The sequence below is a fragment of the Rhincodon typus genome, chromosome 29 (genome assembly GCF_021869965.1).
Source record: "Rhincodon typus isolate 14 chromosome 29, sRhiTyp1.1, whole genome shotgun sequence".
Taxonomy (NCBI): Eukaryota; Metazoa; Chordata; class Chondrichthyes; order Orectolobiformes; family Rhincodontidae; genus Rhincodon; species Rhincodon typus.
Window position 1 is genome coordinate 12312493 of NC_063360.1, and position 26836 is coordinate 12339328.

Below are 26836 nucleotides of genomic sequence, written 5' to 3' on the forward strand. Positions count from 1 at the left end.
CTTTAAAGCCAACAATTTAACATTGTGCACTATAAACAAGAATGTGAATGATTAAAGCTGACAGATGGTGCAATGAACCACAAATTTTAAATGCCAACTCTTGTTTCTATTGTTGAGTGTAACTACGTCAAATGGTTAAAGTGTGCTTGGTGGCTCACCAACAATTGTGTTACCATTTGCCCTGCAGAAGTAAAGCTTACTGGCATGCTGGAAAATTCTGAAGTGATTAGATTTTTGTGGATTTTTTTTCAATAAGACAGGTAAAAATGGTCAGCCACAAAAGCAAGAAGAGTCAAGTTTGATTAGGCAGGACAACTTTAAATTGGATAGTGTATCAACTGCACAGAAGCAAAATAATAAAAGTCAAGTACTTGAATAGACTTACTCATTAGTATCGTGTTTTTTTTGCTCCTGCTTATCATGCCGAGACCAGGGTTCAGAAAGGGAGCAGTTCTTGAGTAAATTAAGAAAAAAGGCATGTGCCATAGTAGAGCTTTTATTTTTCCAGAGCTTTGGGGCAAATTCCAGAAAAGAAGAATGAGACCCAGAGAGTTTTTTTCTAAAGCCAGTGTGGTAAGAATGGGCCAAGTAGCCTTGTTATAATCCTTCTATGATTTTGAGATCTGTTTACCCCAATGTATATGTGATATAATGACTGATGCTCAATAATGGTCTGATTTAGGTACGTGTTTTCATGATCTCAGAAAACAAATAGAATGGCTTTTAATGAATATTAGTTGACAGTCTATCCCGAGAAAGCCAGGAAGGGGAAAAAAGTTTTGGAGATTGCCCCTATGAAGAAGAGATGGGTAGAAAATGGAAGAAAATTTTATGAATTTTTACAGTTCAAGATAAGAGCAGAAAGTAGCACTGATACACAATCATCAAAATACCAGGAAAAGAAGTAATGCAAGATTGCAGGGAAAAAAAACAAGAACTGCACAATACATTCTTGACTGCCTTAGTCCTGTCCCTTCCCACATGGAAATTAATCTGCATTCAATCCCTAACTCTTACTTGAATAAGAACACAAGAATATAAGAAATAGGAGCAGGAGTAGGCTATCTGGCCCATCGAGCCTGCTCCACCATTCAAATAAGATCATGGCTGAACCTTTTGTGGGCTCAGCTACACTTAACCACCCACTCACCATAACCCTGAATTCCCTTACTGTCCAAAAATCCATCTTTGCCTTAAAAACATTCAACGAGGTAGCTTCAACTGCTTCACTGGGCAGGGAATTCCACAGATTCACAACCCTTTGGGTTAGTAAGTTCCTCCTTACCTCCAATCTGAATCTGCTCCCCCTTATTGTGAGACTATACACCCTAGATCAAGTTTCACCCACCAGAGGAAACAACCTCCCTGCTTCTAGCTTACTTATTTCCTTCATAATTTTATCTGTTTCTACAAGATCCCCACCTCATTCTTCTAAATTCCAATGAGTATTGACCCAGTCTACTTAATCTCTCCTCAAAAGCCAACCCTTTCAACAATTAAGCACAATTATTCATATCTATGTATTTCAAAGTTGCTTAGCTGGTTCTTTAATGAAGATGTTCATGGATGGTGAAATAGTTCTGCATTATCTATCCCAAGGAAATATAATTTCTAATCTCCAATATTGAGTAACGTGAAATTTGTTACACATAACATCATAATATTGAGCTATCCCCAGAAAACATACACTAACGTTTTATCCTCTTCCTCTTCTGTTGCTTCTTCCTCAGCTGTATGCTCAGTTTCGGTACTGGATTTTGCCTCCAGCTCAACAGTGACCCGCTGTAGGCCAGTTTCTGTGACCATCTCATCAGACCTAGGAACAAAAAAAATTTTAACAGAAGAATTTTTGGCAGGTTTGTACTATTTTTCTGAATTTTATATTAGTGAAATTATAAATAACTTTACAAAGATACCTTTTGATTAAGACTGTCTTCTTGCATTCTAATTCAAATTTCCCTATTAGCTTAAATGGGACAATCAGTGCAGAACGATGCCATACAAATCCAGAGATCTAGGGACCGGCAGGATGAAACAGCTTGGGCTCAGTTTTGGTCATTAACCAGCATCTGATGCTGGAAGCATACATTTGGATACTGGATGATTTCCGTCTCAGGATAGCATGTGCTGTGCACATAAGAACATAAGAACTAGGAGCAGGAGTAGGCCGTCTGGCCCTTCGAGCCTGCTCCGCCATTCAATAAGATCATGGCTGATCCTTTCGTGGACTCAGATCCACTTACCCGCATTCTCACCGTATCCCTTAATTCCTTTATTGTTCAAAAAAATATCTACCTTTTTTTTAAAAACATTTACTGAAGTAGCGTCAACTACTTCACTGGCCAAGAAATTCCATAGATTAACAACCCTCTGGGTGAAGAAATTCCTTCTCAGTTCAGTCCTAAATCTGCTCCCTCTAATCTTGAGGCTTTGCCCTCTTGTCCTAGCTTCACCTGCCAGTGGAAACGTCCTCTCTACTTCTATCTTATCCATTCCGTTCATAATTTTATATGTTTCTATAAGATCCCCCTTCAATCTTCTGAATTCCAATGAATATAATCCCAATCTACTCAGTCTCTCCTCATAAGCCAACCCCCTCAATTCCGGAATCAACCTAGTGAACCTCCTTTGCACCCCCTCCAGTGCCAGTACATCCTTTCTCAAGTAAGGAGACCAAAACTGCACACAGTACTCCAGGTGTGGCCTCACCAACACCTTGTACAGCTGCAACATAACCTCTCTGCTTTTTATTTCAATCCCTTTAGCAATGAAGGACAAAATTCCATTTGCCTTCCTAATTACTTGTTGTACCTGCAGACCTACCTTCTGTGATTCATGCATAGCAGCATGCTGCAACTTTTTACCATTCAAGTAATAATCCTTTTTACTATTACTCCTACGAAAATGTATGATTTCACATTTATTTACATTGTATTCCATCTGCCAGACCTTTGCCCACTCACTCAGTGTATCTATGTTCCTCTGCAAAGTTTCACAGTCCTCTGCACACTTTGCTTTGCCACTCATCTTAGTGTCATCTGCAAACGTTGACACCCTACACGTGGTCCCCAACTCCAAATCATCTATATAAATTGTAAATAATTGCGGTCCCAACACCAATCCCCGAGGCACACCACTAGTCACTGACTGCCAGCTAGAATAGCACTCATTTATCCCCACTCTTTGCTTCCTGTTAGTCAATGTCAGCACATGAGAAAGGTAGCAATAGGCAGCTGCCATTGTAAAACTGCACCTCAGTAAATTTTTCAAAAGATGAAGGGCAAAAATAAATCCAGGACACCAACAAACTTGTAATCACCTCAACTGTTTTGCAATTGAACAATTACAGGCTGCCAAGTTGAACTGCAATAAAAAGATTTATTTGATGTTTAAAATCTCTAGTTAATTTTGTTAAGATGAACACTTCGTAGATTTTTGTTTTTCTGTTTTCTGTTTCCTTCCCCTCCACTTGGAGCTTGAAGAAAATATTACACCCTGAGGTGTGATGAGCCCAATGACCGCCTTTTATACTTTGACTCTATGTCTGTGACACTAAGAAAAAGAAACTAATTTGAAAAGCTACCGGCCTCAAATCAGCATTCTGCACTTTAAATTATTGCATTGCAGAAAGAAATTGTCTATTCTCTCAATGAAATAATTTCAGAATAACCAAAAAGAATAACTGGTGTCTTAGGTTGGTTGCTGTGTATTCGTGTCTCAGATATGAAAGCTTGAGTATTGCTGAAAAAGGGAAACATGCCATTGAAGCTTTTCATCTTGCACTCAGAAGGATGTACATAAGAACACCAAATTTTAAAGGGGGAAGAACAATTCATGCTTCATGAGAAAAAGGTGTTGATTGGTGTCAAATTCACAAATGAACCAAAGGCTCCCACCTTTGATCCTGAAAAAGGCACAGTCCACTTCAAATTATCCTGGCAGGGTAAGGAACTTCAAAAGCTTGAGCACAGGTAATGTTAGTCATTTCACGCTACTACTAAGCAATAACGACACAAGTAGTATGCTCCACTAATCAGATGCTGCCACCAAGTCAAAATGATACATATTCCGCATCTCACTGGTCCTGAAATTCATCGACCACACCGATAAGTGAGGGGTACATGAATTTTAGTATCATTGTGACGCTGGGAATGTAGTCCACACATCCTAATCACTGATGGATTGTATCAATGAACACATCCTTTCAGCTGTTAATAACAGGCAGAATATCAACCACAACCAATCAATACATGCTTGAAAAACTCAGACTAAAGTGTTAACTTTGGATGCAATTTGGTAACTGGACAACATGAATGAAAAATTTCAAGCGTGCTAAGTATTAGATTAATGACCAAATTAAGATCAGTCAGGTTTGCAACATGGTTTACTTATGATTGTTAAAAACTACATATACGCAGGACCCTGTCCTCTGCAAACATAGGAACATGTACAAGCATTGGGCCTTCTTCAACCGAACCAATGTTGGGGGACAGCAGTTCCCTGGTGTATTCCCCATCGCAATGCTTCAACCAGAGTCAGCATGTGTTTCTTGAATTTAAACCAAAGGCTTGGAGATTACTGTTCCTCAGATGATTATCTGTGGCAATGCCTTGACCAATCAAGCAATCAGTATCTTTCTCTTCCACAATATAAATTGTAACTTCTGCTTAAAATTTGGTATTCATACCTATTCAGATGAATACAGGACGAGTACAAGATGAGAAGCTTCAACCTCACAGGTCTCAGAAATACTCAAATTCTGTACTACCAAACACAGTTTATTTATTAGAACTGTTCACCTCTTGACGCTCTATGGCTGGCCTCCGTACAGTTCATATATCCTGGTGTGGCTCTCTACTCAAAATGTTGCTGAACCCTTAGACAGGCAAGTCAACTAAAAACTGCTGTCTGGTTTATTGCTAACTAAGCACAAGTTATGAAAGATACTAAACAATATGAAATTTGGCAAAAATGCCTAGCAAATAATTGTTGGTGCATAGTGAGCATAAGTTCAGTGAAAGAAAAATTCAAAAGGAGCAGGATGAGTTCTCAAGAGTGGCTAAATATCCACAGGATGAGGTAAATGGGTGATCACTTGTTATATGTTTGACTGCCTTTGGGGCTGGGGCAGGAGTGGAAGCCAGAAAATAACATGCTCAGTACTTTTTCCTGCAATTGATCAAGGAGTTTTTTTAACAAGCTATCTTAAGAAATTTCATAGCTGAATTGGGGGTCGGCGGCAGGGTAGGAGGAGCGGGAGGCAGGGTAGAAGAGAGGAAACACCATTCTAAGATGGGATTTATAGTAAACCAATTTGTTTTTTAACCTGTTCTTTCTCATCATTCTATGAAAATCCAATTAGAAATGTTGTGATATTGTCCCTACCTGTGGACCAGGAGACCTGAATTCGAGTTCCACCTGCTCCAGAAATATGTAATGACATCTCTGAACAGATTGATTAGAAAATAGCGACAAAATCTAATTCATTGAGGCTACAGGTTTACTGCAGAAGTGAATCATAATATGAGCAATTTTTCTCTAGCATGTCACTGCCATCAATGACAGTGTGATTCGGAAGTTTGCAACAATCTAAGGTCATGAGATCAAAATACTTCCAATTAAACAATGCTTAGCTATAGAATAAGTGGCATCCAAAAGAATTTTCCCTTTTTTGGATGCGATTATGATGTGGAATACAACTGAAAAGGTGGTGGAAGCAGATTCAATAGTAATTTACTAAAAGAATTCAATTACAAGACCATGGGGAAGAGCTATGGAGTGAGGCTAATTAGGGAACACTGAAAGAGCTGGATAGATAAGAGAACTTTATTTGGTGTTACGTGAATTATTAACAATACCCAAGCCAGGTCAGATTGGATATTTTGTAATGGTATATAGTCCGGCCAAATTATGAGCCGTGCTCAATGTGACAAACCTCATCTTCATCATAGTGGTAACTAGCTATATAATACCCAGACATATATTCCGCTCATTGGTACAACTCTGAGCTTAACAGACAACACAGAAAATAGCAAGTCTGATTCTCACCCAATATCTGGTGCTGATGATAGTGTAGTTTTCCTAAGCAGGCATAAACAAACAGAATAAACAGTAAAAGATAATGGAGATTAGATCGCCATGTATATTAAAACACATTTGTCTAAGTAGAACGATGAGGCCTCAACTTAAACATAGAATTGTCACCTTCTGAGAAGATCAGTTCACAAACGGGTTTATACGCAAAATGATCAAGTATCATCCATGGAGATGAGTTAGTGGAACTCTGGTCACTACATCACAAGATTCTGAGATTAAGTCCCACTCTCAGTCTTGAGCACAGAAATCACAGGCCGTACTTCAGCACAGTATCGAGGGAGGAAACATTAAGGCCGGCTCTGTCTACTTGCGTGCATGTAAAAGACTCTACGACACAATTTCGAAGGGCAGGACAATTAGTTCCTGCGTCTTGGTCAATAATTATCCCTCAATCAACATCACAAGAAAAACTAATCATCTGGTCACATGGCTGTTTGTGGGAGTTTGCAAGGTGCAACTTGGTTACCATGCTTTCTATGTTACAAGAGTGACTACATTTCAAAGGTACTTTATTTGAGATTATGGTGGTTGTGAAAGCACTATACAAATGAAAGTCTTTTATTCTTTATTAAATAAAGTATATTGTGCTAAAATGCAACATTAGGCAAACCAACTGTCCTGTTATGAGATTTATCATTTTTCAAATGACCTTCACTACTGGTAAATCAGACATGATTATTTTGAGTTGACGCAAAAGGCAAAAATAAGAAATTTATAGGCAGTGAAGCACAAAATGGCCTCCAAGTTCTACAGCTCCTTCCCTCAACCTCGCTACTCCTTTAATAGGAGAGTTACAGTAAAATCGCTTTGACCTAGCTTTTAACTACTTTTCTCAATATTGCCATACATGGTGTTAAATTTTGTTTGATGATATTCTTGTGAGGCATCTTTAGATGCTTTAGTAGGTAAAAGATGAAATATGAATGCATGTTGCTGTTTTCCTTTGAATAAAACAAAACATCAAAACAGTACACAAGTAGATTACCAAAATTAGACAATAATTTAATATTTTATTCACTCCTGAGGATGTGAGTGTCACTGACTAGGTCTGCATTTATAGCCCATCCCTGATTGCCCTTGAGGAGATGGTGGTGAGCTGTCTTCTTGAACTGCTGCAATCCATAAGAAAGGCTGGATGGGCTGGGACTTTTTCCACTGGAGCACAGGAAGTTCAGAGGTGACCTTACAGAAGTTTATAACATAAGAGGTATAGATAGGGTTAATGGTAGTTGTCTTTTCCCTAGGATGGGGGATTTCAAGACTAGGGGGCACATTTTTAAGGTGAGAGGAGAGAGATTTAAAAAAGACGTAAGACACAAATTTTTTACACAGAGGGTGGTTTGGGTGTGGAATGAACTTCCTGAGGAAGTGGTGGGTGTGGGTACAATTACAATGTTTAAAAGACACTTGAACAGATACATGAATAGGGAAGATTTGGAGGGATATGGGCCAGGAGCAGGCTGTTGGGACTAGTTTAGTTTGGGATTATGTTCAGCATGGACTGGTTGGACCGAAGAGTCTGTTTCCGTGTTGTATGACTCTGTGCGCTGCAGGTAAACTTATAATGCCCGTATGGAGGGAATTCCAGGATTTTGTCCAAATGACACTAAAGGAATAGCAACAGATTTCCAACTCAGCATAGTGAATGGCTTAGAGGAGATCTTGCAGGTAGTTGAGTTCCTGTGAATCTTGACCTTTTAGATGGTACTGGTGCTGTCGAAGGATCTTTGGTGAATTTCTGCAGTGCATCTTGCAGCTGGTACACACTGTTGCTACTGAGCACCAGTGGTGGAAGGAGTGGACATATGTGGATGTGGTGCCAATCAAGCAGGTTGTCTTATCCTGGATAGTGTCAAGCTTCTTGAGTGTTGTTGGAGCTGCACTCATCAGGCAAATGGGGAGTATTCCATCATCCTCCTTACTTGTGCCTTATAGATATTGGATAGACTCGGGGAGTCAGAAAGTGAGTTAATTGCCTAACCTCTGGCCTGCTTTGGTAGTCACTATATTTATATGCAGAATCAGTTAAGTTTCCGGTCAATACTATTCCTCAGGATGTTGGTAGTAAGGGACTCAGTGATGGGAACACCATTGAATGTCATGGGGCAGTGGTTAGACTGTCTCTGGAGATGGTCATTGTCTAGTATTTGTGTGGTGCAAATGTTACTTGCCATTTGCCAGCTTAAACCTGGACATTGTCCAGGTCTTGGTGTATTTGAACACGTACTGCTTCAGTATCTGAGTAGTCACGAATAGTGCCCTTGGACACTATGCAACCATCGGCAAACATCGCCACTTCTGATCTTATGATTCTAAACATAAATTAGGGGATTAAATAAAGCTTTTAATAAAAGGGAGCACTTGCAAAAGAATCACACAACTTGAATTAACTCAAAGAAATTTCAACAATAATTAATATTAAAAGCTTTACTATCATCTAAGGAACTCTGTCTGAAGGCTCCAGGACTTATGTGAATTATAACCTTGGCATTAACGTTATTTGGTACATCTCACAACAGCCACCCAAATATAATTCTATGAATTAATGACAATAAGAATGTGAATTGGCATCACATATCTAACAGGAGACTCATTATGGAAACCTTTAATGGCCAATTATGTAAACAGGTAAGAAGCCTAAAAAGGAAAAGGACATTTTTTTTTAAAAAAAAGAAGAGATACATTTCATATATAATGTGCTTTCTGATGCACTTTTTCAAGTCATTCGGACAGCCATATGAATCTCCGGTCTGGTAGTTATGACTATACAGTACAGAACAGACAGGGTACCTGCTAACAAAGATGATGGAAGGAATAGGCACCGAGTTCTATTACAATCATTAGAAGCAATGGCCAAAAATTATACTAATGATATTTTTTAAAGCATGAGACATACAGACAAATGGATTGGTTACTGAAGGTATGTCTACCCAAAGGATTCAAACTCATGCTACATACCTGTAGCGATGATGATGCTCTGAGCCTTCTGATGGTGACTGTTCTGTTATTGACAAGGATGTTGTTGATGACAGGGTTGTTGCTATTGAAGCTGTAGTTGCTTCTTCAAATGAAGGGGGAGTGCAAGGAAGGAGATCTGGCCGGCCCAACAGTCCTAAAAAAAGTTGCCAAGTTAAAAAGCTACCAACAACATCAGAAAAAAACCACTACCCTACCACAACATGAAGCTAAATTATCCAAATTAAAAATGAGTGACGAGGGATCCTGTTCAGCTCAATGTTATGACTATGTAACTGCCTTCTGGTTATTCCTTATATTTCACGCAAAATACATAAACTTAAAATAAATCAGGATGCTGGATTCAGATGACATGCACACAAAAGGTGATTAAAGAGCTGGGCCACTTGTTTTAACAGCTCCTTGCCAAAATATCAGTAGTAACAGGGCCTGTTTCCTTGAATCGGAAGGATGCTCATATTGTTTTAATTTTCACTAAAGCATGACAAGTCAGTTTAGGAGAAGTGTAGACCTTTCAGTCTAAGGTCACCTGCAAGTAAAGACTGCCAAATAGATCATAGGGGATGCTTTTTAAGTTCAAGTTAGATTAGATCAGGAAGTTAATTTAGCCATTAGAATAACTGATAAAACTGAAAATACTGATAAAACTGGTTGTGTCCTACAGACTTACTAAAATTCTTTTACTAATTAGTGGGTGGCAGTGGTATTTTCAGAGACCTCACAATAAGCAAGAATTTTGTGGAATCAGTGTAAAGTGGTTACAAGGAATTAGATTTAACTGTATTCCCACTGGCAGAACACTATTATTCATAGCTGTAGATCTACTCAGAAGTAACTGATTAGAGGCCATTGACTAGAAATGTCTCTGGGGGATCAGTGTTAGAATCTTTGCTGTTAACTATCTTCATAAATTACCTGGATATAGGCATTATGATAATGATCTGCAAGTTTACAGATGAGATCATTTGCTTTAGGAGTGGAGAACAAATTTCTGCAAATAGATTTAGATGTTATGGAAATTGAGCCAAACTGGTAAATGGCAGTGTACCATTCGGTGCACTGGTATTCTCATTTGAGGAGAATCAACACTAGCAGTGCACTTAAACTTTATATTTTTTATGTAAAGGGTTATTGGAGAGAGATAAAAATTTGAAGGGATTCTGTTGTAGGGACAATTACCTTCATCTTCAAGAGTTGGGAAGCTCCTGGCTCCCCGCAGGTCATACCGTTTATCTTCATCTTCTGTAGGAATCTGACTGGCAGAAAAAGCTTGCCCTGGACCAATATATTTAGGAACTGGTAGAGAAGCACGTCCTTTCTTGGATGGGGATGACTTCAAGGCTGTCGTGTTATGAAATTGAAATGCTAAATGAATGTCAATGAATGAGACATATCAGACATCAAGGTTAATATAAATCATGTTTAAAGACTCTATGCCACTATACTGTCCTGGGACATGGTGTAACCAAGATTCCTGTTTCAATGAAAGTTAAGATTAACAAATAATCCTCTTTAGATTGTTGCAGGATCTTGCTGCATGCAAAATAGTTTCGTCATCATCTGCATTGTATTTGCTGAAGTGTAGAAAAGCCACTAATTCTGCATAAAACACCTTCAGACATTTCTGAAAGATGTGATAATAACTACTTAAGTAAAATCAGTTATTTTTTAGTGGATAAATGCACCCCATTGTGGTGAATTAAACCATACCAATTAACAAGCTTGATTCTAAACCTCTGCTGATGTCTGTACTGCAGGAATAGGAACATGAGATCAGCCTGTGTTTCCCATAGTCAAGGATAGATAACTGTTAGCCATACTCTACTGGAGATAAATATATTTTGATAGGATCAAATTTAGCTGGCATATCCCTACAGTAGAACTACCTGTTGCCTCTCTGTCCAAACTCAACCATAATGAATAGTCCTTCTTGGACTGTGTTACGTGTGGACTCCATAGCTATCCGTTTTTTTTTTAAAACTTTTTAACTCAATTCATGGTAACCTTAGTCAGAAGTACCAGATTGAAAGATTGCGTTTCTGACTAGAGTACAATCCTTACTTACGTGATGTCTTTCTGAAGACAGTGTTGCTCATAAATTTATAAAACCTTTCAGCATAGAAGTTTGGCCTGTGCACTGACACAGTGTCCTGTAGAAGCAAATAAGAATGATAAGATCACTCAACTGTTACATTTTGCAAAGGAGCAGCTATTCTTAACAAACTTAGACCAGTTATGACTAACTAATGCAGAGTTGTAGAATCAAACCATCAAATAGTTAATTATTAGGCACTGTGCTAAAGATTTTTAGAAGTTTTTTTTGTTTTGTTTTTACATTCTCCTGACAATCATGAGATAACTAAAAGTGAAATCCTGGACACAAATCCAGAGCTTCAGCTGAGAGTTGCAATTGGTTTCCCATGATTTTAAGTATTACCATATAGTGTACTGTTGACATGAAACATTTCAATTGTATCATTTTAAGATGAAAACTTACACCATCATGAACAAGTGCTTTCCAAGTGTGTTCCAATTTCTTGATTAATCTGAAAATGAACATCTACATAGTGAGATTAACATTAGTTTCTATTAAACCTCAATCTATTTACGTTAAGATGGAAAGCATCCTTTCAACACTTCAATAAACTTTAGCACTTTCATGAGAATAAAAAGATTGTGACATTAAATAGACATCAGCATATAATCTAGGCTAACACCTCAATGCAGTATTGGAACTGCTGCATTGATGAAAAAAGTCATCTTTCAGATGACATTATTTAGATAATATTAAATCCAGACATCTAGTCCCTTGGAATGAATACATAGATCCCATAACATTATTTTAAGAACAGACAACTGCACTCCTAAACCTCAACAAGTATTACTAAACAGATATGAACATTACCCTCTTTTTTTTTTTAAATGAAATCATACAGTGCACACATATGCTACAATTGCTAATATTTAATCAGTGCAATACATAAAACTTCAATGTTAAATCTGACTTCAAACAAGAGCACTAATAGAACGAGCTCAGGTCTAGAAAGAATACGAACAGGGAAAAGAGAAAATTGCCTTCAGCCCTTAGTGACTTGTGGTAAAATCAGTGAGGATCTAATTTACACAAATGAGAAAAGTCCCCGACTCTATGACCGGACTTAGCCATCCTTGGCCCAAGTAGCAGCTGGATTCCTTCACTTGGTCTCAGTGCATCTTTTAAACCATGTGGTCCTGTATGGGACTCTGCCACCAGCACATTTCAATTTGTTTCACTCCAGTCCTGATGCTGTCCCACTCTTGAATTCAACAAGACTCTTTAGATAGCATCTTCCAAACTCATGAAAAGTAGCATCTAGAAGACAAGGGCAGCAGATCTGTGGAACATCACCACCAGCAAGTACCCCTCCAAGCCACGTTTAATCCCAATTTGTAAACATATGGCTGTTCCTTCATTGACACTGAGTCAAAATCCTGGAACTCCCTCCAAACAGCATTGCGTGTCTACTTACACTAACAGGATTGCAGCAGTTCAAGAAGGTACCTCACCATCACCTTCTTACGGACAGTAAATGGTGGCCATCCAGTGACTCCCACATCTCGTGAATGAATTTTAAAAATGTCCTTAAAATTGTTCTTAAATATACTTCATCAGGTCTTCTTTGTCAACCTTGTCTTTTGCCATCTGGTCCTGTCCATTTAACTGTCACTCCACGCACAGTGGCTCAGTGGTTAGCACTGCTGCTGCACAGTGCCAGGGACCCAGGTTCAATTCCACCCTCAGGCGACTGTCTGTGTGGAGTTTGCACATTCTCCTCGTGTCTGCATGGGTTTCCACCGGGTGCTCCGGTTTTGTCCCACAGTCCAAAGATGCGCAGGCTAGGTGGATTGGCTATGCTAAATTGCCTATAGTATTCAGGGATGTGTAGATTAGGTAAGTTATACGGGGATGGGTCTGGGTGGAGGCTCTGAGGGTCGGTGCGGACTTGTTGGGCCAGAGGGCCTGTTTCCACACTGTAGGGATTCTATGGAAAAAAAACTGCATACCAGCTGTGTCTATGCCACAATGCCCTGTTGGCACCTCTGACCAGTTCTATATGGCCCTCTAATTAGTGATCTCTACAAATGAATACCCAGGGACTTATGTAGGCAATACTGTTGGAAATTATCCAACTTAAATGACTTGTTTGTTGTTCTCTTCTACGTCCCGCTGGCACAGATTGAACTTGGTACATCAGATATGTGGAGGTGTAGCTTCACATCTGTGTTGTTGGTGTTGGATGCCCATACCATGCGATTGATTGGAAAACTGAAGTTGCTTTGCTGCTTCTTTTATGGACGTCAACTGCTATATCACCCTCCCTGGAGATGTTACTTTTTTAGGGAAAGAAAGTGATCTGTGTCTTCAATATCATGTGTCCAATGATAATGAGGATGGGAGGTTTGTTGCCAGCCAATGATGATCATCTTGGTCTTCTCACAGCTGACGTACAGCCAGAGTTTTATGCCTCTACTCTACAGACTGGTCGTCATGTCTTGGAACGTCATTGATTCTTCAGTAAGCAAGATGATGTCATCTACAAAATCCAGGTTTATCAACTGGTGTCGTTGTCACAAGATGCTAAAGTCTGCATCTATCATCACTTTCCTCATGATGAAATCAATAACCAAGGGGAAAAGGAATACAGAGACTATGTAACCTTAGCATAGTTCTCTAATGAAGAAGGAGACGGTAGTGCCCTTGCCGATCTTTATGCTGCAGTTGGAGTTGTGGTACAAGATTTTTAAGATACAAATTTACATTCCTGAATGCTGTAGTGCCTTGAAATGGAGCGGAAAGACTACCGATGAATACAATCAAAAGCCTTCTCAAAATCAATAGTTAGTACCAAGCGGCTTTTGGTAATCTAGGTTGAACATAACGAACTGCACACAGCATGATCTCCCAACCCAGAAATCTACCTGATCTTCACAAAGGTTACATCTACTTCTGTTTTCAATCTGTGAAGGAAGACCATGCTGAAGATCTTGCCCGGTACTAACAGCAGTGTTCTGCTCCTCCAGTTGCTCCAATCGCCAACATTCCTTTTGTTGGCAGCTTGGCGATTGTCTTCGTCATCTAGGTATTGTTGAACAAATCTGTTGTGACTGCATCTTTGTCATGTTTCAATAGCTCTATTTGTATCTCAGCTCATGATGGTTCTTTGAACCTCTGATCTGGCAATTTCGCCCAGGTTGATGTTCAGCAACTGAGGTGTAGCGTAGTCATTGAATTCTGGGCTAAGCAAACAAAACATTTCCAGCTCTTTACTGCTATCCAGCAACGCCTGCTTGAAGTATCATAAGGACAAAATTAAGTTTAGCTGCCATGTCACTTCCAAGCCAAATACCTTACAGTTTTCAACCACTAAACTTAAATGAAGGCTACTACAGGCCACACAAATCTGTCCTCAAAAATTGGATAGAGTCAAAAGAATATAAAATTAACAAAACCAGTGGTCTGCATTATATTTTTCACAATACACAGATGTTAAAATGAAAAACCATTCAAACTCCATTTTACTCACTGCATTTAAGCAGAAACAATGGCCTACCTGTAGGACTGCAAAATGTCAATTATACCAATGTACAAGAGAAGTCTCTCTCCTTTGCCATTTATGGCAGGTATACCTCCCATCCTAATACAAAGAGGAGAAAGTGTAAATACTATGTTATGACCTAATAATGTAACATTGTACAGTAACAAACAACGAATGAGATCAATTTCTCACGGGAAAAAATATCATTGCTTTTTTGGGACTTCCTTTTGAAGTTACACAACTTGAACCTAATTGTCAATTAGTTTCCATAATTTCTTCAACATGCAAGTGCAGATCACCTTATTAAGCATTCAGTTCTAAGACTGTCTAATGCTGAAAGTGTTGCTCGTGCTCTTCTCTTGACACATGGATCTTGCATACCTCTACTGTCGTTACGGTATTCATACAATTCGAGCAGTGTTACCATGATACTTCATCAAGGATGGGGCCTATGATTGCAACAAGTAATTTTGGATGAAAGTCATGCTGAAGTTGTAAAGAGCGGATTTCAAAATGAATTTAGGTAAACCACACAATTTAACCACTTAATTGGTAGAGTCAGACTCTGGGGAAGGCAAACAAGAATTTTCATTGGTGCAGGAGGAAACATCTTTTAAAGACTCAGAAGGAAGTTCTTCAATTCAGCAATATAGTTCAAGTTTAAATCATGCTGCATTTACTTGAGAGCAGTTGATAAAAACAAAGTTCAAGTTAATCATATCAGGCCCTGTCATTTGTAAACTAAAAGTTAAAATGAAAATTTCTTTTTAAAAATACATCACATACGTATCATCTGTGTCGATTGACTCGCCCCGTGAAGTTCCACCTTGAATAGATTCCATGGCTGTGGAATATAGAGCTTTCTGTGCAATAGGTCGCTTCTCATCAGAGGTACTTAGTAATCCCTCAGCCTGTCTTTCACGTTCTGCTTGGTCCAAATTGTGAATGCCCAACAATAAACTGTAATCCATGATTTTAAAGCTCTCTAAAACCTATTAAGATCATAGGAATTCAGAAATACAATAATTAGTGATGCTCCAAACAAGAATGAGAGGAAGTCAAACAATCCAGATTGAAAATTTGACTGACAGCACAAAATTAATCAAATTGGAATTAAAATATTCCAAAACATTCCAATTTTAAAAATATTTTAAAATAAACATTAAAATTTCATTAAAGTATATTCAACCTAAAATAAGAAACATGCTACAAAACTGAAATATTCCTTCTAATCTCAGATAAATTACGTTAAATTGGAAGCATTTACAATATTACCCATTGGTTTAGGTCGGGAAAACAGTGGCTAAACCATACACACACCATATCTCCCCAAGAAACACTTTGGTCAGATAAACTGTTCACCAGTCAATTGAGACAAGGATTTAAAAAGGTGTTAGAAGAATACTTATTCCAATTTTTACTTATCATTCCCCTTCCAAAAGGTAACACTCATGGCCCTTCAAGTTGTATCTTCTATGGTGGTGCCAGGTTTTCCTTAAAGTTATCTTCTTTAATCTAATTTTGTTTTTTTTCAATCTCTTGTACATTTTGACATTCTTGTTCCTCATTCTTCCCGAGTGTTACCTGATCAAATCATTAGAAACTATTTTCCAAATCAGTTCCTTGCTCTAATCTTGAACATACTGTTAAGTCATATTATTTTCTCCCTTAAAAGCTCAATAACACAGATGCTAGCCTTACCAGACAATCTCTCTGTAGAGTTTTAATCAGAGCACTGTTTGTGTCTGTGTCCAAAAGTAACCCATCTGCGAAATCCTGCATGAAGTCCAGGTCTTTGAATGTTGGCCTGCATTTCTCACGCTCTTTTCTTGAAGCTCTCCGTTTGTAGGTTGAACCTTTTAAATCATACTTCAAATGCATCTTCACCACTCGTGGTAACACATTATTCATCACTGCCACTCGGATATTTTTGCCACCAGACTGGACACAATAAAGTCCATAAAACTTTGGCAAGAGAGTCCTTGGGTTTTGATTCAGATTCTGGAACAAAATAGACAAACTACTTTCAATATATTAGCGAAATACATGAATGAATATCATCCTTCATATGTCAAGAACACAGGATAATGCTCCACATGCCAAGACTTTTGCCTAGATTTTGGCTAGAGTGTCCCAATCCCCACGTTGGTGTCATTCTCTGATAACCAACGTTTTTAATAATCAAATGGATATCGGCTGCTAAAAGGCAGCCCTTGAACCATTCTCATCAAAAACAATCTTGAGGCAGGAACATGTCAGCAAAATGACTAGCAGCACAAAACTACAAGCCTGGTGATCAGGCTGTTCTGGCCTCTGCCAAATTTCCAAAATCATCCCCAGAGTCACTGGATGTCATTTCATCTTAAAATTAACATTCAATTTTTCTCCTATGGGTGAATTGAAATGGAATAGAAATATTTATACATTTCAGAGATTGCATAACAGTTAGACAGCTGGCTGATGAGAAGTGCATCAAATTCCACGCACAAATATTTCCAATAACTTACTACCATGCAGCATCTCAGGCCTCATGTGGATGGCTGTTGGCTGAGGTACCAAACGGTTATGGTGTCTATGGAACTATATTCTAGCAAGGGTCAAGACCTTTAAAAAGAGGAGGTGGTAAAAATGGGGGATGGTTGAAGAGTGGATGGAGAGAAAATTTACTCACCATATAATAACCTGGAAGTAACTTTTGCAGAAATTCTGCTTCTTTGTTTACAACGGTCTTTATTATGAACTCATCATCACTAGTCACATAAAAGAGAGAACCACTGGCACCAGGATTGGAGAGTTCAATCAAGGGCTCATTGCACAATGAATACTGTCAGAAAACACATTAAAAAAGCAAGCTTTTATCTAGAATCCAAATTTTGTTGATACATTTACTACTAATTTACCCACCATTTTTAATGGTCTGTATATATATCACAGTTATTTCTTTGTTCATTATCAACAAAATAAATTCAGAAAAGTTTACTTTATAAAAGCTCAAATATGCATTCCAGAGAATCTCATCGAGTAGGTATTTTAAAATTACATCTGTACCCATGATGTTACCTTTCACAATGCGGTTCTGGCGTGTTCTTTTTACTTCAGAGGAAATCTTTCCCTCCCCTACCCTTCACTGTGTTCAGCCATGACCGATGCATTTGCCCACATTTCTGATCTGACCTTTTCTACTCCCTTCCTGATCTGTGATAGGTTTCCCCATGGCTGCCTTTACACTCCATCAGCATCCATATTCAAAAGGATCAACCTACGTCATTTCTGCTATTTCAAGCATGATAATGCCATCATCAAATACATCTTCCTTCCTCTCCCCTGTCACAGTTCTGAAGGGACTATCCTTTCTCTAATACTTGGCGCACTTTTCTATCACCCAACGTCTTGCCTCCCGGCCAATGACCTACTATGCACTCATAGGGCCCTTTTATTCCCTCCCTTCTCACCGTCCAGGGCACAAAACCACTATCCAGGTGAAGCAGAGATTAACTTGTACTTCTTTCAACCTAGTCCACTGTAATAACTGCTCAAAACAGTTTCCTCTGCATTGGTAAGAACAAACTTAGTCAGCAAGTACAATCCTACTGTTTCAGTCACTTGTCATTTAATGCATTTTGCTGTCATGCTCACATTTCTGTTTCAGAGATACTGCAATGCTCCAGTGAAGCCCAACACAATTGCAGCAACAGCAGCTTAGTTCAGGCACTTAACAGCCTTGTGAACTCAAAATCAATAATTTATTCATTTAAATTCCCTATAGTATGGAAAAAAGCCCTTCACCCAATAAGTCCACACTGAACCTCAGAGCTTCCCACCCAGACCCATCCCCCTATAACTCCACATCCCTAAACACTATGGGCAATTTAGCATGGCCAATCCACCTAGCCTGCACATCTCTGAACTGTGGGAGGAAACCGGAGCACCCGGAGGAAACCCACGCAGACACGGAATGTGCAAACTCCACAGACAGTCGCACGAGGATGGAATAGAACCCGGGTCCCTGGCACTGTGAGGCAGCAGTGCTAACCACTACACCACCGTGCCACCCAGTTCAAGAACCTCAGACAATTAATTCTGTTCTCCAATTTGCTGTCTCAATCCCTCCCTCAGTGTCTGATTTACTTGATTTTGCTTTGAGCACAGCTGAATATATTCCACTATTAATATCTACTCTGGGTATCTCTCTCTCTTTTCTACAATCATTATGATCCCTTTGTCTTTTGTTCTGTGACAGTTGTGATCTCTTGCCTCCCTCACCTTCTAAACCATTTGCTCTCCCCATCCTTTTCTACAGTACAAAACCCATTACTTTTCCAGATCTCTCTTCAGTTCCAAAGAAGTCTTATCGGACTTGAAATGTAATGTGTTTCCTATTCCACAGGTGTTGCCAGACCTACCAAGTTTCTCTAGTGCTTTGCTTTTATTTCAAATTTCCAGCTTCTCAGTATTTTGCTTTTGTTTTAGAATTTTGATTTCCTAACACTATATTGTGTAACAGTGAAAGTCCAGGTGCAACTGCAGAGAAGGCAGAGGAAGCTACCACTGTGGGAAAAAAAAAGCCAATCAAAATTGCTGGTGATATCAACAAGGTAGTTTCCTGGGCTAACTATACTCACCCTCTGATAATTACTTACATTTTTATTACAGCACATATACCTACATGAAAAAGTGCTATATTAAAAATAAGATCCTGCCTCAGGATGTATAAGCTAGTCAACACTTTGGGAGAAATGGAACAAAAACTAAATAGAGGTTTTGTGTAACTTTGTTAGGAAGTTAATGGGCAAAGAGGGTCTCACCCATCAGCTGACGAGGTGACAAGAGGCTTGTAACATTTCCTTTGGGGAAAATGCAACACAATAAACACTAGTCAGGCACAAAGTGGCCAGTAAAAACTGAAAGAACTATGGATGTTGTAAATCAGAAACAAAAGTTGCTGGAAAGGCACAGCAGGTCTGGCTGCATCATTGAGGAGAAATCAGAGTTAATGTTTCTGGTCCGGCACCCCTTCCTCTGAAGTTCAGTTAGTTCTTGACATGATCTTATTTGTGTCAAGTGTTGTGACTCAATTAACTAACAAATGCAGTTAAAATTTTATTACAAAAAGAGAAATAAAGCTGTAGATCTCATGTCTTGCTTGTAACATACTTGAATGATTAATTAGTTTTAGTTTCCATAATGGAAGCTCAGATGACCAATAACATATTTAGTGAGCAGAATTTAATGCCCTTCCCCAATGGGAGGTTGGAAGCATTTTATTGGAGTGGGGGGAACAGAATTCAGATCTGAAACCAAAAAACTGAAGTAATATGACGTTCATGTTTGTTATACAAAATTTTATTTTGCATCTGTTACAGGCCTGAAATTACAGACTGTTTATCACAGGGCGACATTACTCAAAATACTGTCTTCAGAAAGGCCCAAGCTTAAATTATAATTCTACTATTGTGATGTTATATGTCATGCAGCATACTATACATACTAAAATAAATATCTCAAACCCATCCACAATCGTTGCCTCAATGAAGCCCATGACAACATTCCATGCAATTCGCTAGAGAGCGAGCGAGCAAGAATAATTTTGTTCCACATCTGAAATGCAATTCAACTGAAAAGGAGTTGTGGTATACAAAATCCGGTATTCAAAATAACCACACTCACCAAATAATCATCTGGTCGAATGCCAAAGAGTTCCCTAAAGTAACGAAATGCCACTGGAGCATAGGTCTTAAATCTGAAGTCAGGGAAGTGATGTGCTGGAGTCAAATTACTACCTTCACTGTAATTTAAAAGAAAACTTAAGTGCCAAACATGAATTACACTGTATTACATTTACCATATGTAGCCAAATACAATCCCTATTTATAGTATAGTCCAACAATGCACCAATGAAATTATCAACTTGCCTCAGTGTATTTCAATGCACTGACAATTCTAATATATAGTACTGATATGCGAACAGTCCTAATTTAAGTTTAAACACCAATGATACAATGATGTAAGCCAAATATATATATAAATTTTAATACGATTTGGTCAGAGTCTGGGATTATGGTTTTGGGGTTAGTAAACCCCTAGTAGGATTTTCTTTCTGACTAAAATTTATAATTAACTTGTAAGCATTTCTGTAACTAGGGCAATTTATTTTAAAAATAGTTTTTGAAGCATGGCAATAGTGCACAAAACTCATTCACTCTAATGGACTTTCTGGTTACCTTGGATTGCTTTTAACTCAACATGGTGAATAAAAAGGCCTCAAAGATTTGTTCAAGTGGTTTGGCACTTTTTAAGCTTAAAGTAAATGCTGAAAAAGACAGACTTTAAGTTTCACTTTTGATTTTGAGTAAGCAGTCTGTCATTGGAACAGGACTGGCTGTATATAACAGCGCTTCGAAGAAAGAAATGGTTGATGTAGCAAATTAGATGACCTTGGAAATAAGAGTTACAGTTAGTCACAGACCAGAAGTGTTAACATAAAAGCCCTAAAGAGGTTATGTCAAGCTCAGTACATGAAGCTCAGGTTTGTTATAGCTTCGTGAAAAAGCTATCTAGTTCCAATCTAAACATTGAAGACAGAAGTGATTTAAACCCACAAGGTGTTAGGTACTGGGATTCTGGCGTGAGCATATTACAAGTAGTCTTTATCAGGGAACTGAATCAGGATGTGTTTTGGGCACCATACAAAAAGTGTTTTGTTTCTTTTCAATACAGAAAAAGTGAGATTTGGGGTAAACAGCATTATATTTTTACTGTGTTTTAAAATCTTTGAATTTGTATTGTAAGTAGATATTTTGGATTATTCTACTTTATCTGCTTTCCTATTACAATAAACTTCCATTTTGTTGTTAAACCAATCCCTTCAGCAATGCATGGTCATGTTTCAGTGAAGGACACTTTGTTAAACCCAAAACAAATAAAAATATGATTTATCAAGCCAGATTTCTATCTGGCATCTGACATGTCCAGTAAAAATATCAGCAGAGATGATAATAATGCACACAAAAATGTATTCAAATATACGACCACAAAATAATGAGTTCCCTTTCATTTTTCTTTCAATGCAGAAATTCAATCACACTATCTCTGGAGTTTTCAATGTACTATTTCAGACAACAGTATGAGTCAAATTCAATATTATAAAGCAATTGAATTTTTACAGCAAGTGTAGAATCCCTCTTTGGCTTAATCCGATGCAAGTGCTAGTTCTATTTTAAAGAAACAAAACAAAATCAATTATGAAAGCGAAAATGTTTCTGAAGCTTAAGAGCCACATAATCAACTGATCAGATTGATGCAAGTAGCTGGACTATTTATTACTTACTACTTTGTCACATTTAAAATTCAATGAAGAAAGCAATTGAGTTTACATTAGGGCTGATTGTTGATTAAAACAAACAGTTAAAATGTTCGTTTCAATTGATCGCAAGTTAAACAGTTTAATTGATAAAATTACTGAACATAAAAAAAACAAAGATGCTGGAAATTAGGAATAAAAATCAGAAATTACCCACCTTTTCCCCAACCTCCAGTGGGATGCCGCCACCACCAGACACATATTCCCCTCCCCTCCCTTGTAAGCCTTCCACAGAGACTGTTCTCTCCAGGACACCCTGATCTACTGCTCCCCTACACCCAACATTTCCCCACACCCCCCTGGCACCTTCCCATGCAATCACAAGGTGCAACACCTGCCCATTTACTTTCTTCCTCCTTAATGTCCAAGGGCCCAGACAGACCTCCCATGTAAAGAAGCAATTTACCTGCACTTCACTCAATCTATTCTACTGTATTCGCTGCTCACAATGTGGTTTCCTCTATATTGAGGAGTCCAAGCACAGACTAGGCAACCACTCTGCAGAATACCTACGTTCTGTCCACAAAAAAGAATCCTGAGCCTGCCATTTCAACACACGACCATGCACCGTGGCCAACATCTTTGTCTCAGACTTGCTACAGTGCTCCAGCGAACCTCAGTGCAGGCTGGAAGAACACCAAATTATTTTCTGCTCATGAATCCTGCAACCTTCTGGCTTCAACGACAAGTTCGATAATTTTAGGGCCTGAGCACCTTCTCGCATGTCCTTTACCCCAACCCTCACATCCCAGACCTTATCATCATTTGGGCTGCTACCACAAACAACCCATTTTCAGCCACTAATGGTCTCCATTATCAGCCATACATTCCTAGCTGACCTTTACACATTCTTTTGTCTGCCCAACTTTTTGCTCTCGGTCTCTCTCTCGACTCCATGACTACCTATCATTTATTCCTTCCCCCTTTCCCCACCACATCTTCAGCATCTATACCAACCAGTTCCTAGCTACAATCAGTTCTGAAGAAGGGTCACTGGACCCAAAATGTTAACTCTGCTTTCTTTCCACAGAGATGCTGACAGACCTGCTGAGTTTTTCCAGCAATTTCTGATAAAATTACTGCAGCCACTCCATTCAGGCTTGTTTCATTACGGATGTTATGACATGTAATTGTATAGTGTGTGTATACAAATAACAAATATATATATAATATTTAAAGTTTTGGCAAAGATCTGTAGCTCGGGCTGTGGATGAGGTTGTTGACTTGCTCGCTGAGCTGGCTTGTTTTTGTTCAAATGTTTCATCACCATGCTAGGAGACATCATCAGTGGAGCCTCCGATGAAGCGATGTTATCATATTCCGCTTGGATTTTATACTGTCCGGTCCTTTGTGGTGAATACTATCATTTCCAGTTTTGATCTGTCTGGGTTTGTATATGTTGTCCAATTCTATATGTTTGTTGATTGAAGTATGGGTGGAGAACCATGCCTCTAGGAATTCCCGTGTGTGTCTATGTTTGGCTTGGGCTACTATGGTTACTTTGTACCAGTTAAACTGATGGCCTTCATTGTCTGAATGTACAGATATTAGGGAGAGTTCACCGCGTCGTTTTGCTGTTAGCTGATGTTCACGTATTCTGATGGCTAGTTTGTTTCCTTCCTCTCTGTCTGATGTAATGTTTGTGGCAGTTGTTGCATGGTATTTCATAAACCACGTTTGTTCTGCATGTTGTGGGAATGGGGTCTTTAACCCTACTCAGTGTTTGTCGTAGAGTGGCTGTGGGCTTGTGGGCCACCATGATTCCTAGTGGTCTTAGGAGTCCTGTTGTCAGTTCCAATATGTTCTTGATGTAGGCCAGTGTGGTCAGTGTGTTAGGTCGTACTGTGTCCTCCTGTTGTGTCTGTTTTGTAGATATCTATGGATGAAGTTGCGGGGATATCCGTTTAAAGCGAGGATCTTGTGTAATTCATTGGTTTTAAGTGCTTTTGGATTTTGATGGGTTTACCAATTAATCACAGTTGTCTTCATCTTCCCGGCACAGTTGTCCTGGCTCGTTTAAATAGCATCCTAATGCATTCTAAGGAAGGGTCACCGGACCCAAAACATTTAACTCTGCTTTTTCCTTCACAGATGCTGCCAGACCTACTGAGCTTTTCCAGCAACTTTGTTTTTGGGCCTAATGCAGCTTTGTTTGTGGACGTTGGGGTGGTTGCTGTGGACATTGAGGATTTGATCTGTATGGGTTGCTCTTCTGTATACTGAGGTTTGGAACTCCCCGTTTATCAATCGTTCTACTTTAACATCCAGAAATGGAAGTTGAGTGTTGTTTTCTTCTTCTCTTGCGAATTAAACTCCTGTGAATATGCTGTTGAAGAGGTGGTGGGTCTCTTCTAATTTGTTGCACTTAATAATGACAAATGTGTCATCTACATTCTGAATCCACAGTTTAGGTTGAATGTGGGGGAGGGTGGTGCGTTCTAGTCTTTGCAATGACTGCTTCATGACCACCTCATCAACAGCATATTCACAGAGATTAAATTTACAAGAGAAGAAGAAAGATAGATTCATACAACACAGCAACAGACCCTCAGGTCCAACTTGCCTGAGCCGACCACACATCCCAAATCTGACCTTGTCCCATTTGCCAGCATTTGGCCCATATCCTTCTAAACCTTTCCTATTCATAGATCCATCCAGATGCCTTTTAAATGTTGCAATTGCACCCACCTCCACCACTTCCTCTGGCAGCTCATTCCATACATGCACCACCTCTTTTATTGCCCCACCCTTTTTGTGGAAAAGTTACCCCTTAGGTCAATTTCATATCTTTCCCCTCTCACCTTAACCTAGTTTTGGACACCCCACCCTACAAAAAGGATCTTGCCTATTCACTCTATCCATGTCCCTCATGATTTTATAAATCTCTATAAGGTCAGCCCTCAGCCTTCAACTCTCCAAGGAAAAGAGCCCCAGTCTATTCAGCCTCTCCCTATAACTCAAACCCTCCAACATCCTTGTAAATCTTTTCTGCACCCTCTCAAGTTTAACGATGTTCCAATAGAAGGGCAACCAGAATTGTACACAGTATTCCAAAAGAAGAATGTCTCAAACCGAACTTAAGTATAAAGAATATTTCTTATGATACTGGAATCAGCTTGATAACAGGTAAAGTTTATTCTTCAATAAACTATGAAAGTTAAAAAGAAACTAGTTTCATCTTATCTTTACCCTTCCTCCCTTCAACTGCTTTTTGTCGAACATTGATTCATTTGAGCCACAATTTGAATTTTTAAAAATTCACTTCACAGTTCTGTTTATACTGTTCTTTTTAGACCATTTTCTTGTTAAAGATGGCTCTTTGCTCTATGCAGTGACCTTCAAGTTATCTACTCCATCCAATCCAACTTTGTCTTGTCACCTCATATTAAATGATACCTGCCCATCCACCCAAACTGTACGTGGAGGGACAAGTCTCCTTTATATTTTTCTTACTGTCAAGTATCAAATAACTGGGAGCAATCAGGTAAACAAATAACTTCATATTTTTAATTTGAAGAAACAAGAGGAAGTACAAATGGTATTTGAAAGAAAAGCATTGAACAGAGCTCCTATTTTGACACTATTATTTTCCCAACTTCAGCAATTATGTATTAAAATATTAATTGGCAAAATTAAATGCATTAATCAGAGAAGGCAACTGTGATTAATTGGTAAACCCATCAAAATCCAAAAGCACTTAAAACCAATGAATTACTTTGAAGGGGAGACAATATTTCAACAAATGCGATAGTCAAATTATTAAAAGCAACATCTTGCACACAGGTAAGACACAGGAACAACTAACCTTTTACCGTAAGAAAAGTGAATCATTTTTGCCTGTGGTATCAGCCTGGTTCAGCAGAAGCAGGGTCACCTCAGAACCAGGCAATTATACATTTGAGCCAATTACAAACTTAATAAGCAGATCATTACATGGTCACACTGGATTCCATGTATTATCAAGGCAGTCTTCTGGATCAAGCGTTCAGCCAAGGCACTGCCTATTTGGTGGAATTTAAAGATCTATTTGAAAAATAACATGAGTTCCTCTTTTTGTCCTAGATGCATTGTTCTCCCAACCATTAATACTGATTAAACTGATCATTCATTTCATGTCTGTGGAATTTTGCTTTGCACAAAATGGCACACATTCCCAACAGTGACTAGACCTTACCTCTGGCTAGATGTCAGTGGTCAAAACGCTTAGTAATTAAAATAGCAATAGAAACAAACAATGTAAAAAAGCATGAGAAGAGTAACTTGTTTTAGTCATTTATCTGTGCCAAAAAATGGTATTTGCAGTAAAAGGTGACATACCTAGGGAAGAATATGCTTTCAACTACATAGAAATCTTGCATCAGTACATCTCTTTCAGGCTTTGAACTGAGATTTCCTACTGTGTATCCAATACCCAGTTGAATTGCTCCTTTAAGAGTGGATGAGGTTGTCTGAAATATATTTAAGTGTCAGGTTAACCTTTATCAGTATAAAGAAACAATCAAGTTCTGTTCACTTCATGCCCTGAAGCTTGTCTAGATTTTGAGCGACATCAACAAAAGAACAAAAAAAGCTTGAAAAGAAACGTGATATTGTTGCTATAAGAACTTTACCAAACATAAAAATAATGCAGATAGTATTCAGACAAAGTTGATGAGTTTTCACAAATTTCTTAACTGAACACAGCATCTTTAGTATAAATGAAGTACTGACAAAAGAACAATTCCATTGATAAGTCATACTCTCCCTAGATTTTTGTTTTATAAACAGGGTGTTCCATAATTATCTTACTCAAGTCATTAATATTTCTCTTTCAAGGCAAGGTCTAGCT

General features: G+C 38.6%; 1 protein-coding gene across 3 annotated transcripts in view; it reads right to left on the reverse strand.

Annotated features, from left to right (window-relative positions):
- pip5k1ca (phosphatidylinositol-4-phosphate 5-kinase, type I, gamma a) overlaps nucleotides 1–26836 on the reverse strand; it is a 44774-nt gene that overhangs the window by 16571 nt on the left and 1367 nt on the right. The window contains exons 3-14 of one of the 3 annotated variants that reach the window (XM_048614268.1): nucleotides 26326–26456; nucleotides 20316–20433; nucleotides 17320–17472; nucleotides 16350–16649; nucleotides 15435–15640; nucleotides 14664–14747; nucleotides 11570–11618; nucleotides 11138–11222; nucleotides 10252–10413; nucleotides 9055–9208; nucleotides 6049–6081; nucleotides 1688–1816 (exon numbers count right to left, since the gene is read on the reverse strand). In XM_048614268.1, the coding sequence (XP_048470225.1) occupies nucleotides 1688–1816; nucleotides 6049–6081; nucleotides 9055–9208; nucleotides 10252–10413; nucleotides 11138–11222; nucleotides 11570–11618; nucleotides 14664–14747; nucleotides 15435–15640; nucleotides 16350–16649; nucleotides 17320–17472; nucleotides 20316–20433; nucleotides 26326–26456 (1604 nt within the window). Of the gene's footprint in view, nucleotides 1–1687; nucleotides 1817–6048; nucleotides 6082–9054; nucleotides 9209–10251; nucleotides 10438–11137; nucleotides 11223–11569; nucleotides 11619–14663; nucleotides 14748–15434; nucleotides 15641–16349; nucleotides 16650–17319; nucleotides 17473–20315; nucleotides 20434–26325; nucleotides 26457–26836 lie in introns of all 3 variants that reach the window. The other 2 variants (XM_048614267.1, XM_048614269.1) reach the window with 2 other exon arrangements.